The sequence below is a fragment of the Psammomys obesus genome, unplaced genomic scaffold (assembly GCF_907164565.1).
Source record: "Psammomys obesus unplaced genomic scaffold, mPsaObe1.curated_primary_1811, whole genome shotgun sequence".
In the NCBI taxonomy this organism is placed as follows: domain Eukaryota; kingdom Metazoa; phylum Chordata; class Mammalia; order Rodentia; family Muridae; genus Psammomys; species Psammomys obesus.
In genome coordinates this window covers 12838324-12853381 of record NW_026590062.1, presented here as the reverse complement: position 1 = coordinate 12853381, position 15058 = coordinate 12838324, and the positions used below count along the sequence as shown (strand labels likewise).

General features: G+C 44.9%; 1 protein-coding gene across 2 annotated transcripts in view; it reads right to left on the bottom strand.

Annotated features, from left to right (window-relative positions):
* The window catches only part of Kmt5a (lysine methyltransferase 5A), an 18962-nt gene extending 13965 nt beyond the window's left edge, over positions 1–4997 (bottom strand). Inside the window, exon 1 of one of the 2 annotated variants that reach the window (XM_055605795.1) lies at positions 4973–4997. In XM_055605795.1, the coding sequence (XP_055461770.1) occupies positions 4973–4982 (10 nt within the window). In that variant the 5' untranslated portion in view covers positions 4983–4997. The other variant, XM_055605794.1, reaches the window with a different exon arrangement.
* Positions 4998–15058: the final 10061 nt, after the last annotated feature.

Sequence of the window (15058 nt, the reverse complement as noted above, 5' to 3'; positions counted from 1 at the left end):
GGAGCGAGGCCGGGGACGGCGCGGGCAGGGGCGGCGCTGCCAGGCGCCTGCGGGGCGGGCGCGAGAGCACACGACGGCCAATCCGGGCTCAGCGCGGCCCCGCGACACGCGCGCGCGCGCGCGCGCGCGCGTCCCCGGCCACTCCCGCGCCGCGACTGCACGGCGCCCCGAGCCCGTCACAGGGTCGCGTCTGCATGCGTGGGACGTTCGCGTGAGCCCCGGGCGTCCGCACTGCGCGCATCCCAGTGGAAGGTGGGGAGTCTCGGGGGCCACAGAACCAGGAAGTGATGAGGCCCTCAGCCAGAGGCAAGCGAACTCTGCCTGTGGCCGGTAGGAGGCCCCGAGGAGCCGGGGAGCCCTGGCTGGCCTTGATAAGTTTGCTGGGGTGCTTCTCCTGCCATGCTATCTTGTTCAAGCCTCAACAGCTCGGGGAAGACAGACACTACAGATGGGGAAACTGAGGATCAGAGAAGCGAGGGACTGGCCAAGTTCTTGCAACCCGGGTTGCAGACCAAGCCAACAGACCAGGAAGACTGCACTCCTAGCCACTACTCCTGGCCTTTACAGATGAAGAAAATTGAGGTTGGGGGAGCAACGGTGTGACAGAAGAGGTTAGGGAGCAGGTCACTTGTCTTGTGCCCCTGCGGCCTCTCCACTAAGAAAAATGCCTGGGTAGGCAGGGTTCTTGGCACTCTGGTGACTGATTATGATTATATACTGCTTTGTGCCTGTCGCTGTGCGGTGGCTGTTAGGGCATGCTGGTTCACAGCCAAAGACTGGCTGTATTTGTGCAAAGTCATAGACGCAAATAAGACACTTGAAGGTACCTAGCTCTTGCCTCAGTATTCAGAACACACAGCTAAGTCACTTCCTGAGTCTGGCCCCTCTAGTCTTGGTAGCTAAACTCCCAAAGCCCTGTTTCCATGACCTAGACGAGGGGCCTTCCAACATGTGCAATAAAGGGCTTGTAGGTGGGGGTGCCTCTTTACCTTCCCTCCTGTTAAAATGGCTGAGGAGGATTACAGGACAAGCCATTCTCAGGACTTTAACACCTTATCAACTTGCTTTAATAAGTTTCACAGAGGCCTATCCCCAACCTCTAACTTCCCACTCCCTGCAGAGCCTGCCACATTTAAATACTGAAGACTATGACTGGGAGAAGTAAAAAAAAAAAAATACTAAAGTAACTTGCTGCGGTGGCATTCGCCTATTATCCCAGTATCCCAGTACCAGGGAGACATAGGCATAGATCTCTGTGAGTTCAAGGCCAGCCTGGTCTACAAAGTGAGGCCAGAACAGCTAAGGATACACAGAGAAACCCTGTCTCAAAAAAAAAAAAAAAATGGTTCTCTTGAAATCAAACACTGGCATAAAATCCATTAATCCATTTACCAAACATTTACTGAATACCTACGTTGTTCCAACCTATGTATATACAGCAGTGACCATAAAGACAGCTAGAGGACAGTGGGGGGGGGGAGGCGAGGGGGTCAGCGAGAGGAGCTTTGTAGGCCATAGTGACTATTACAGAATTGATCACAGGAGCAGTAAGAGGAGAAATAAAAGTCAGGTGATAAACATCTGCACTCATACATATATATATGTGTATGCGTACACACACACACACACACATATATATATATATATATATAATATTTTTAGTTCTGAGCCATCTCTCCAGCCCAAAATCTGCATTCTTTAGCTGCTGAGAGATGATGAAAGTGGAAGAAAGGAGAGCAATTTGAAAAGGCAGGAGAAACAGGTAGTAGATGAGCTCATCTTCCTCAAGATAAAGCATATGGTGACGCACTCCCAGAAACACTACACCAAACCAAACCAAGCCAAGATACTACAAAACTTCACTACAAATAAAATAACAACCAAAAAAAATGACAAGACAATCTTCAGAACGAGAGAGGCTACCTGGTATATGAGTAGATATGGTATATGAGCGTCAAAGACGCTCTTTCTAGGGGCTGAAGATGAAACTCAGTGACAGTGCAAGTCCCCTTTTCATCTCCACCATCACAAAAACAACTCCCTCCAATGTAATTGTCTAGAGACAAAAGGCTGACCTTTTCATTTGATGTACTATAAATGATAGGGTTTACAACCCTTAGTGTCTAATTTAATAATTTACAGGAGTAATACAGACTCTCCAGGCCTTGCAGTACCCCAGCTACTTGGGAAGCTGAGGTTTGAGGAGTGCCTGAGTTCTAGACCAGCCTGAGCTGCATGGTAAGTCTGTTTTTAAACAAAAACAAAACCAGGCTCAGGCCAGGTGCAGGTTAAGGTGTACGTCCTTAACTCCAGCACTCTGAAGGCAGAGGCAAGCAGATCTCTGTGAGTTTGAAGCTAGCCTTGTTTGCACAGTGAGTTCCCAGGTAGACACTGAGAGACTCTGTCTCAAAAAAAAAAAAGGGGGGGGGGGGGGCGGTGGTAGAGAGGATAGGAAAGTAGAAAAGTGCTTGCATAGGAAGTGTGAGGCCCTAGGATCCAATATCAATAACACACTAAGACACACACTTGCTCACATTCTCACAAGTATTAAGTCAAAGGAGCACATAGTGAGCCATGAGGATCATAAGCCTTACTGGGCAGCTCAGTAAACTAACCCTTAGCTCTGGCTAAGAAGGGAGGCAGCAGCGGAACAGAGACAGAGCATAGACAAAGTATGTGACTTCCAACTTCATCTTTGACTTCTGAAGGACTATATGTGATAAAGTATAGAGGTTATCTGCATTAACCAATCATAAGGCAATGGAGAACAATGTTTACACAGCATCCAGACAGAAGATGCTTCATAAAAAGGACAATGCCAAAGGCCGGCCTGAAGCAGACCTGCACTGGCACAGAAATCAGCATTTAAATAATACAAGGATAACCTTTACACAGTGTACAAAGGCATTATCCCAGCCCTCGAGAGTGCTGAAGGCCTGTGGTCCAGCAGTCTGGGAGGCAGTCAGGGGGACCTTGGTAAGTTCCAGGTCAGCCTGGTATACAAAGCAAGTCCAGGACAGCAAAGGCTATACAGAGAAACCCTGTCTCAAGAAACCAAAAACCAAAACAAAAAGAAGTCTTTATCCCATCATAACTGAGATAATAAAATGTTTGCATTTCAATAAATATTCCCATATTTCAGTAATAGTTTTCTCAAGCCAAGCTTTTTGTTGTTGTTTTGTTGTTTCTAGACAAGAGTTTCTCTGTGTAGCCCTGGCTGTCCTGGACTTTAGACCAGGCTGGCCTGGAACTCAGAGATCCACCTACCTCTGCCTTCTGAGTGGTGGGATTGAAAGCTTTTCACCATCCTACACACAGTGCTCAGCTAAATCAAGTTTTCCTCCCACACACAAATTATTTTTTCTAATGTATTGGTGTTTTGCCTGCATGTATGTCAGTGTCCTACATGTGTGAAGGGCCCCTGCAGCTCAGAATGTTTTCATGTGGCAGCACAGACAGATGCTTGGTGATTGATTCTCAGCACCCACGTGGCTGTTCACAGCCTTCTGCAGCTCCAGTTTCCAGGGGATCTGGCCCTGTGCTGTGTCCTGGCCTCTGTGGTCACCAGTCACATATGGTACACAAACCACAAGTGGCCAAAACACATTAAATAACAATAATACACATTAAATAACAATAATAAAGTTTTAAAAGTTATAAAGTCTTATGGTAATAGGAAAAGTGAACTAGGAACTCATAACTAAGATAATCAGACAACTTAAATATGCTTTTGGATACTTTTTTCTTTAAGAAAAATGGAATGTTATACTTGGCATGGTGGTATATGTCTAAAATCCCTGAACTTGAGAGGTAAGGGAAAGAGGATCATCCCAAATTTGATGCCAGCCTGGTCTAGATAACAAATTCCATTTCAGTCAGGACTACCTAGTGCCACTGTCTCAAAAAAAAAAAAAAAAAGAAAGAAAGAAAAGAGAAAAGTGCCAGAGTGAAGAAAGGGAGAGGGGAAAGGGTGAGACTAGTATTAATTTTCTCTAGGTAATGAAACACTTTAACGGGAGGTTCATTATGCCTCCTTCCTGGTTAGCATCTGAGGAAGTGCTGTCTGCAAAGACCCTGTAAGTCCTAGGAGAATAAATGATGCAATCGGGTGCAGAGGATACCAAGGGGCTCAATAAAGAGTCCCTGAATGAATGGCGAATTAATCTATGATTATTGCTCTACAGAGCACACTGCATTAAGGGAAATTTCTACTAACAAGAGAGGTCTAGGCATTTCGAGAAAAACGCAACACTCCAACTTATAAAAACTAAAAACATAAACCAACTGGTTCTCCAGTCACGCTCAAGTTTTAGGTCCTTTTGCGTGCGACACAGCGGGTAGAAATTGCAAACGGGTGGAGATCCCTTTGCCGCATAACGTGGGCTTTTGTGCTGACAGCAAATTACATCTTCAAAGATGGACTTGCCTCGCGTGGCTGCACGAGTCCAGCCACGCCATCCCATGTGGGCTCAAGTCCTGCCCTGCTTAGGGGTGAAGGGCTCCTCCGCTAAGCACCCGGGGTACCCGACTCACCCCGGAATGAACCATTGGGACCCGGCCTGACCTTGCGGTGCAAAGCTGACTCAGGGGCGCGCACTGCCCAAGATGCAGGTCAGCAAACTGCACGGGGTCACCTCCTCGGGCGGCCAGGCTCGCGGCATCAGTAACAACCGTTCCCTGGTGGGGCGCTGCGCTCAAGTTTCCCATGAGCTTAGACATACAGGATATGCCAGCTCCGTGGAGACTAGCTGAACCACAGGCTCCCACGCGTCCAGAAAAAGCGGGGACACTTGGGAAAGCACTGCCCAACAAGGGGAATGACCTCCGGGAGCACCCAGGGTGCCCTGTCCCTGCGGGTCCCCGCACTCCACCGTCGGAGGACGCCTGTGAGCGGCCTCTCCCGCGCCCTGCGCTCCCTGCAGTGCGGCTCACCGCCAGGCAGTCCCCACGCGCTGGCCACCCTAGCAAATACCTCTAGCCATGGCCCGGCTCTGTCACCGCCTGGAATCTCCCGGGAAACCAAGCTTTCGAAAAAAGTTGCAACAACTGTAGCCAACTGCTCAGCCAGACCGCGGCTGGGGGTGCTGATTGGCGCTGCCGCCCGCTCTTTCTCGGAGCCCCCGCTGTGATTGGCGGGATCGAGGCCAGGGCCCGCCCTTCTCCCCGCCTCTCTGCAAGGGGACGGTCCTGCAACCAGGTGGGGGGGGGGGGGCTTTAAATTTGTTCGTCTCCTGGCACTGATTGGCTGGGAAAAAAAAACACTGCTCAGTTGCTATTGGAAGGGAGGGGCCGTAAGCTCCTCCCTCCCCCGGCGGACGCTCCATCTTGGGTTCGTCAATCTCCAGTTGGAGGAGCCGAATAAGAGGAGGATTGGATTAGGAACTTCCGGTTTGCTTTAGGCTTGACCGGAAACCAGACCTTTGACCCGTCGACCTCTTTATGCTCTCGGGACGCGTAATGCGTTCAGAAGTTTTTGTCATCTCTGTCACCTTGACGTCCGCCCTCAGTCTGGCACTTTCGTTCGAATTCCTACGTTGCAAAGGCTTACTGCAAAGAGTATGTTCTTCCAGTATGTAAACTCTGATGGTACAACTGGATCAGTGGGTAAACCCAGAACCTCAAAAGTGCGGCGCAAACTGTTTTACAGAAGGCGTAATAGACTATCCAGAAAATTCATTTTGCTGCCCAGAATCACCAAATAGTTTTCTCTTCAGGGCCTGGATAGGTAACAGGAGTGACGGCCAGCTATATAGTCCCCTTAACTCGAGGAAAGCAGCGAAAACCCAAGGTCCCAGATAAGCACAAGTATCCTGAGTGTCCTTGGCTTTAGACGCAGGGAAGGTGTCACCTAAGAACGTTTTGTTTGCCCCACCATTGTCAAAGATCTTACCACTGCACTAGGGTAGCAGGAATAGAGTGAGTGAGAGGGTTCGGTGGGCACAAGCACCTGCTAGTCACCAAGCCTGATGACCTGAGTGGGATACACATGGTAGCAGGAGAGATCGTACTCCTACCGGTTGTCCTGACTTCCACACTTAGGCAAATGCACATCGACACAAAATAAAATCTAAAACGTAATAATAATAATAATAATAATCCACATAGGTCAGGTGCGGTGGCACATGCCTTTAATCCCAGCACTCCGGAGGGAGAGGCAGGTGGATCTTTTACTTCAAGGCCAGCCTGGTCTACAGAGTGAGTTCCAGGGCAGCCTGGACTAAACACAGAGACCCTGCCTGGAAACAAATGAAAGTTTCTAAGCCTAGGAGGTCTCTGAAAAGAACTGGAAAGTGTATCTCACACTACCTCTTAAAGGATTTGCTCTTTTCTTTCCTTTTTATTTACATTTATTTATGCATATTATTGCTCTATTTGCATGTGTGCCTGCAGGACATAAGAGGGCATCCGATCCCGTTATGACAGTTTTGAGTCACCATTTGGTTGCTGGGAATTGAACTAAGTACCTCTGAAAGATCAGTGCTCTGGACCCCTGAGCCCTCTCTCCAGCCACCAACCTGCTGTTTTCAGTGCTCTAAGCTGGGTGTTGCTGCTCATACCGGTAAATTCCGAACTCCTGAGCCTAAAAGTTCAGGAGGCCCACATGGTAGCTCACACCCACCAGTTCAAGCGGATCTCACTCTCTTCTGCCCTCCGAGGGCATCAGGCATACACGTAGTTCACAGACATGCAGGCAAAACACCTATAATGCATAAATGAGTTTTTTAATTAAAGAGTGAGAGAGAGACTCACCTTTAATCCCAGCGCAAGGGAGGCAGAGGCAGGTGGATCCCTGAATTTGAGGCCAGCCTGGTCTATGTATAGAGTTCCACTTACATAGACCCTATCTCAAACAAACAAGAGAATTTAAGGCCATCTTATAGACATGTCTACAGAATAATTATTCGTTCGTTTTCAAGACAGGGTTTCTCTGTGTAGCCCTGGCTGTCCTCGAATTAGATCTATAGGCCAGAATAGCCAGGAACTCAAGAGATCTGCCTGTCTGCCTGTCTAGTGCTGGGATTAAAGACGGGCACACCATACCCAGCTTAATTAAAAAAAAAATAGTTTTAGAGGGCTGGAGAGACAGCTCAGCAGTTCTGAGCACTTGTGGCTCTTACAGAGGACTGGGGTTAAATTCCCAGCACCCACATGATGACTCAAAGTAGTCTATAATTTCAGTTCCAGGGGATCCAATACTCTTTTCCAGCCTCTGTGGCCACTTTATGTACTTGGTGCACAGACACCCAGGGAGAACACCCACATACATTTTTGTTGTTTTTCGAGACAGGGTTTCTCAGTATAATTACATTGGCTGTCTGGTAACTCACTCTAGACCAACCAGAATTCACGAGATCCACCTGCCTCTGTCTCCCAGGTGCTGGGATTTAAGGAGTGTGCCACCATGCTGGGCTACCCATAAACATTTTTTTTAAACCTAAAAATATTAATTAAACTTTAAAAAGTAGAATGTGAATGTGGTGGCAAATTTCTATAAGTTTGTCAAATAAAAGACGGAGGCAGGAAAATTGGGAGTTCAAGACCAGCTGGGAATACACAGACCTTTCCTCAAAATAACAACCAAAAAACTATATCAATATGTTGAATTATAAAAAAAAAAAAAAAAAGATGTAGAATGGGATATTAAACATTTTAAATACCAGAATGAAATGTTTCTGGAGACTTCTCGGGTGTGTGCAGGTGCTCATGTGTGCAAGTATGCATGGTGTACAGTGCAGGTGAAAATAGAGCGACCCTTGGCTATCTCAGATGCCATCAATAGGGCCTCTCACTGGCACGGAGCTGATAAAGCATGCTGTGCTCACTGGCCACTGAGCCATCTCCCCAGTTTCGGGATTACAGGCACGAACTACAATGTCCAGCTCCAAAAAATAAAAATAAAAAAGCATGGAGGCAGTAGCCTAGGGCTCAAACTCAGGTCACTTCAAGCTCTTTCTTTTTCCTTTTTTTTTTTTTTTTTAATATTTTATGTATTTATTTATTTATCTTAAAGATTTATTTATTTTATGTATATGAACACTGTTTTTGGTGCTCAGCAGAAGAGGGAATCAGATTCCATTACGGATGGTTGTTGAGTCACCATGTGGTTGCTGGGAATTGAACTCAGGTCCTCTGGAAGAACAGCCAGTGCTCTTACCGGCTGAGCAGGTCCTCTGGAAGAACAGCCAGTGCTCTCACAGGCTGAGCCATCTCTCCAGCCCCCTATTTATTTATTTATTATGTATACAATGTTTCTATCTGCATGTACACCCACACACCAGAAGAGGGCACAAGATCTCATTACAGATGGTTGTGAGCCACCATGTGGTTTCTGGGAATTGAACTCAGGACCTCTGAAAAGGCAGGCAGTGCCCTTATCCACTAAACCATCTCTCCAGCCCCTCAACCTCTTTTTCAACTGATCATGTCCCCAGCCCACCCCTTTCCTTTTTGACACAGGGTATCACTCTAGCCCTGCATGGCTTGGTCCTCACTACCTATACGAGGCTGACCTCAAATTCACAGAGATCTGGTGAGATGCTCTCCAGAGTCCTGGGATTGCTGTCCTGGGCTGCCACACCCAACTATTGCTCTTTTATTCTGTCCTTACCTTTATGATCACACTAAGTTGCTAATATCTCAGAGTAAATAGGAGCGTTTAATAGCCTGAGATGTCAGTATCCTGGAGCCATATAGTGGGCCTAGTCCCTGTGGATATAAAGGGTCTTACACATGTCCCACTTAGGAAAACTTAATGACTCAGTGGTTACGATTCTGAATTACTATGCCAGAGGACTACGGTCTGAGTTCCAGAACCTATGTCAGGTGCCTCACAACTTTCTGTACCTCTAGATCCTGGGTGTCTGATGCCTATGGCCTCAGTGGGTACCCACACATGTGTTAGACACTCATACAAGCACACACACTTAAACAAAAAAAAAATGTAAAAATGATACTAGCATGACAATTGCCACAGCAAACACCTAGTGTGAATATGGCCTTGCAGCCATCATAGGAAAGGAGATCTAAGTCAGGCATGGTGGCACACATCTTGCCTTTAGTCCCAGCACTGGAGAGGCAGAGGCAGGCAGATTTCTGTGAGTTTGAGCCCAGCCTGGTCTATAGAGTGAGTCCAGGACAGCCAGGACTACACAGAGCAACCCTGTCTTGAAAAGCAAGCAAACAAAAACAAAATAATAAAAAGAGTGCTGCTCTTGCAGAGGAGCTGGGTTTGGTTCCCAGCTGGGATCTGTTTCCTTCTTTTGTCCTCAGTGGGTACCAGACATATAAGTGGTGAGCATCTATAGATGCAGCAACACACACACACACACACACACACACACACAAAACCACAATACATAAACCTAAAAAATAAGAAAAGGAGGAGGAAGAGGAAAGCTCTGTTGCTAGGCATGAGGGTACACAGACATCTATAATCACAGTGCTGAGAGGCCAAGCCAGGAACATGTGGAGGTCAAGGCTAAGTTGAGCTACACAGAAAAACCTTGTATCCAGGAATACACACACACACACACACACACACCTGTTGTGTCAGCTGTTTGCTGCACTATTATAATTATGCTTTTACTTTTTGCTGGATTGATGCTCATTAGATTATGTAGGCACCTGTCTCAGCAGCAGAGGAATCGCTTGTTTTCTTGCCCTTTGCTACCTCCCCACTAACATGTAAGTATGCTTGCAGACACAGGATGAAGTGAGAAGTGCTTGGGGAATAGTCAACACTTTTTCCAAATAACATTCTCAGTTGTCTGCTTTCAGCGGCATCTTTTTTGGTGTCTGATCCTCTTGCTCTGCAAATTATATAAACTTTCAAAGGTATACATTTCTGTTTTAATTTCAGAATGACCTGTGCACTGAGCCTGGTTCAGTTAAATATGATTTTCTGCTCTCTGTTTGAGCAGGTAAGGAATTTATTTTTCTGTATTGCCGGAGCCCACCAACAAAGAGAACAGTTCTTGAGTGGGTAGTGAGGATTGAAATAAGTAACACAAGTCACATGGGATCAGGACACATTGGATAGTAGGAAAAAACCCTGCTGAATTAAAGCAGCCTGTATATTTTAAGCATATGTTGACCTCAGAATGGAAACCAGGATATGTGTTATGTTGGGGAAGAGGTTTTGCCTTTATTTCCAAAGGAGAAGAAAAGCTGTGGATATCGTCAAGACTGATAAAGATTAGATTAGAATATTATAGACCTCCTTAACAAGGAAAGGTGATAGTTTATCAGACAGCTTTGTCATTGAGTCCAAACTAACTTATAAAGACTAAAAAATGTCTTTTATTTGATCAGTCATGAAAAAACAAAATAAAACAATTATATTTTCGAGTGATAATTTACCAAAGGCATGCTTGCCTTACTTGCTTGAAATGAAAAATGGGTTTTCTTAAACCACATGTCTTAATTCCATGTTAGGATGTTAGACTGTAGCAGGCTGGGATGGCACATACCTATAATCTCAGTACTTGGGGAGGCAGAGGCAGGCAGATTTCTGTGAGTTTGAGGCCAGCCTGGTCTACAAAATGACCAGGATAGCCAAGGCTATACAGAGAAGCCCTGTCTCAAAAAACAAAAAACAAAATAAAAACCCAAAATGTTAGACTGTAGATTGGCATGGGCATGTAGCCCACACCATCTTGGACAACTTTTGAGTTGCCAAAAAAAAAAAAAATTTATGCTAAGCAATATATAACCTGCCAAAAATGAACCCTTCAGAGTTAGGGTTGGGGCAGGCTTTTGTTTGTTTGTTTGTTTTGTTTTTTAATCTTTCTAGGAGAATAAAAGCATCCAACTAAAGAATCCGGAGACCACTGGGCAAGTGAAACATTTGAAGAAAAAGGACAGATTATCAAGAGAAAATGTCCCAAGAAAAGAGTAAGTTGTCCAAGTGGTATTGCCCACCTCCTGTTGACCAGTCTGAAATCTTTGTTTGGAGCCCTGGACCATGGGAGCCCTGGCACCCATGCTACCATCTCAACCGAGTGGCCACGCCTTCCTGCTGTGGGCCTGGGGCCTGACAGCCCCTGTGGGTGCTTCCTTTCTTCCTGCCTGGCAGCTAGGCCTTACATGGAAATTCTCAAATGCTCGTCTCTGCTGCCCTCTACAGACATAGTGACAAATGATCCTTATGTGTTCCCAATTCAATTAACAATTAAAGCTGACTTTGGGGTTGGTGCATAGCTCTCTCCTTCTCTAAACTCACGTGCTTGTTAAAGGGAAATCCAAAAATCTCTGTCTCATATCAGAAGAGTCACCTAGTATGGGACAGAGGAAAACAGAAAATAAGGGAATATTCTGTTGTTACTAATCTCATAATCTTTTGGTTTTCATTTGACTCTCTAAAACTTTCCTTAAGGTATGAGTATTATTTCAATAATCTTTTAGATTACTATGTACATATAAACTTTCTGTCATGACACTAGTAGTCATACAGAATACTAACTAATTATAGAAATACGCTTCATCTAGCTTCCTAAACGTACCTTCAGGTTTGAATCTGAAGCAGGTGACTAGGAACAAAGTTCGTGTACCTTGGCGGGACTTAATAGATTGTGGTCCTCAAACCTGGACATTTGCTGAATATGGCATTTGAAATGCTTAGTTTTTCTATGATAAACCATGAGCATTCCGAACAGTAACTTTGGAGGTCTCCAAGAAGACAATGGGGCCCTGCAACTAGAGTCTACCTGGATTGTGTTAATGTAAACACCGGTCACAAATGCCCTATGCCTCTTCTGCTGCCAGGTTCTGTGCAAACAATGGACACTCTCGGGTTGACTGCCGTGTTCTACCTAACCAAGATTGCCACTAAGTTGACAAACACCACCCAAAGATCAGTTTAAGACTACACACTGCTCAGGATATATTCGAATTGCTTAGTTCGGGGGAGACCAACACTAACACTAACATTTTTTCAGAACTTTGAACTCAGAGAAACTTAATCCCAAGATTGCCAAATACAACCAAGCTGGACATTGTGAACAGCTCGGCAGAGATAGCTTCATTGTTGTTAATAGTTTTACTGCATTATAGCCAAAACCTTTCCTTTTTATTTAGGCAAAAAGGGGGGCGGGGAGGAATGTTACAGGATATTTGATCATACCGTGAACCCAGAGATTGTGTTATCTACTGGAAAAAACTGTGATGTGGGTCAGCCTTAGCACACACCTTTAATCCAAGATCTTTCTGCTTGAGTATTGTAAACAAGATTAATAAAGTCAACCATAGGTCAAGAGGTGGAGCAAGCAACAAGTTGACAGGAAGTGAACACAAGATTATTTAAAAAAACAAAACAAAACAAAACAAAACATGGAGGGGGGCTGGAGAGGTGGCTCAGAGGTTAAAAACACTTGCTCTTCCAAAGGTACTGAGTTCAATTCCCAGCAACCACATGGTGGGTCATAACTATCTATAGTAAGATCTGATGTGCAGGCAGAATGTTTTATAAATGAAAAATAAATCTAAAAAGAAAAACCATGGAGAGTAGGAGGGAGTCAAGAGAAGGGAGAGTGGCACAAGAAGTAGAAAGGGGGGACATTCAGTTTGAGGAGTCTTATTTGAGAAGGGGTCATTCTTTTCTGGTATGTTGGCTGAGGAGGAAGGTCAGATGGGTGTTTTCTCTGCCTCTCTGAGCTAGCAGGCTTTAACTGGGCATCTGGTTCACCAGTCTTTATTGGTAAAAGTTAAGTGATTGAGATTTTGATAAAAACAACAATCTGGAACTACATTCATGCCATATATCCTGGTCTGATCATTGTACAATGTATACATATACTGAAATGTCACAGGTACTTTCTTTCTTTCTTTATTACAATTTATTCACTTTGTATCCCAGCTATAGTTCCACCCTCCCCAAAAGGTACTTTTTAATATGTACAGTTCTTAAGGCAATTACAAGTGTATATTGTTGTTTTAAAGAAATGAAAATCCCAACCATTCTGTTTTACCAATAAAGACTTAGGAACCAGATGCTGGGGTGAAAACCTGCCAGCTCACAGAGACAGAGACAGTACCCAGCTGACCTTCCTTCTTACCTCAGGTATGGGTGGAAAAAAACAAAAGGCTCACTAGCTCAACTGAGAGCCTAGGAGCAAAAGGCCAAAAAACCCAAGGCCAAAGGCTTGCTAGCTCAAAGTCCAAAAAGCCAGGGAGCTGAGGAGCTGAAGCCTAAACTAAAGCCAGAGCTTGAGCTAAAATCTTTCTTTTCCCTTCTGCCTCTACATGCTGTCTTATATACCCCTCAACTCAAAGTCTCTCCTTCTCTTTAACCCCTGTCAACTGGTTTCTTGGTCTGCCTCTTGACCTAGGGTTAACTTTGTTAAATCCTGTGGATGATTGCAGTAAAGGTGTATGCTAGGCCAGGTGAACCACACTATAATCACCTGTTTACAATACAAAGTTCTGGGATTAAAGGTGTGTGCTAGAGTTTAACTGCACCAAACAAGAAATAGGGTTTTACAATTCACAGTTTTGGGATTTACAATGGGATCAAATATCCTGCAACAGTATGTGTGTGTGTGTGTGTGTGTGTGTGTGTGTGTGTGTGTGTGTGTATGTGTGTGTGTGTGTGTATGTGTGTGTGTGTATTCATTTTTTTTTTTTTTTCTTTGTATAGCCCTGTCTGTCCTGGAACTTGCTATGTAGATCAGGCTGGCTTCAATCGCAGAGATTCGCCTGCCTTTGTCTCCCAGTGCTGGGACTAAAGGTGGCACAAGCCACCACCCCACCACCACTTGTCTACAAATGTATTTGTGCTAAGAAAATACTGAGGATTAAAACAAAACAAAACAAAACACTAAGGGACTATAGAATTGGTTCAGTGATTAACAGCATTTGTTTCAGAGCTGGAGAGATGGCTCTGTGATTAAGGGCATTGGCTGCTCTTGCTAGAGGTCCTGAGTTCAATTCTCAGCAACCACATGGTAGCTCCCAACCATCGAAAATGAGATCTGGTGCCCTTTGGTGTGCAGGCAGAACACTGTATACATAATAAATAAATAAATTTTTAAACAAACAAACAAACAAAAAACACTTGTTCTTTCACAGGCCCTGGGTTCAGTCCTCTGAGTGCTGGCTTTTGCAAGCATATCTGGTCTTAGAATTCTTTAGTGCTAGTAGATAAGGACACAAATACGGGGCTGGGGGCTAGTGGAACACGCCATTAATGCCAGCACTTGGGAGGCAGAGACAGAATTTCCAGGTTCAGTGCCAGCCTGGTTTACAGAGTGAATTCCAGGACAGCCAGAACTGCATGGAGAAGCCCTGTCTTGAAAAAACAAAGATCAACCCACAAAACTGTAATTGAAATGTTTGCATACAAAGTTAGAATAGTTATTATTGCTGTATGTACTTTCCCTGCTGTCACTGTTTTTCTTAACTTGACATAAATCTAGACATACTTGGAAAAGAGCAATCTCAATCGAGTAGTAGATTGGCCTATGAGGCCATCTGTGGGGCACTTTCTTAACTGCCCACTGTGTGTCTGGGCTGTATAAGCAAGAAGCTAGGAAGCAGGTGAACGTCTTATACTCTGTGTTTAATTCCTAATTCTAGGGTTTTGCCTTGGCCTGCCTCAACGATGGGCTATATAATTAATGTAAGATGAAATAAACTGGTTTTTTTTTTTTTTTCCTTTAGTCTGTTTTGGTGATTATTTTATCCTAGCAACAGAAAACCAAAGTAAAACATATACCAGTAATTTTTCTGGAAAAGATCACACACCTTTTTTATTTTTATTTTTTGGAAGTAGGGTTTCTCTGTGTAGCCTTGGCTTTCCTTGAATGCGATCTGTAGACCAGGCTGGCTTTGAACCCAGAGATCTGCCTGACTCTGTCTCCTGCGTGCTGCGATTGATTAAAGGCCTGCGCCACCAAGCCCAGATGAGTTCACAGACTTTAATCTCAACTGTCAAAACGATTGTGCAAGGTTTGCTTTCAGCATAGAGCAAAACATATGTATAGCCATAAAGGGCCAAGAATCGTCCAAGCGTGCCTGTGAACTATGTAACAAAGTCAAACAGCATTCTCAGAAATGACTTTAT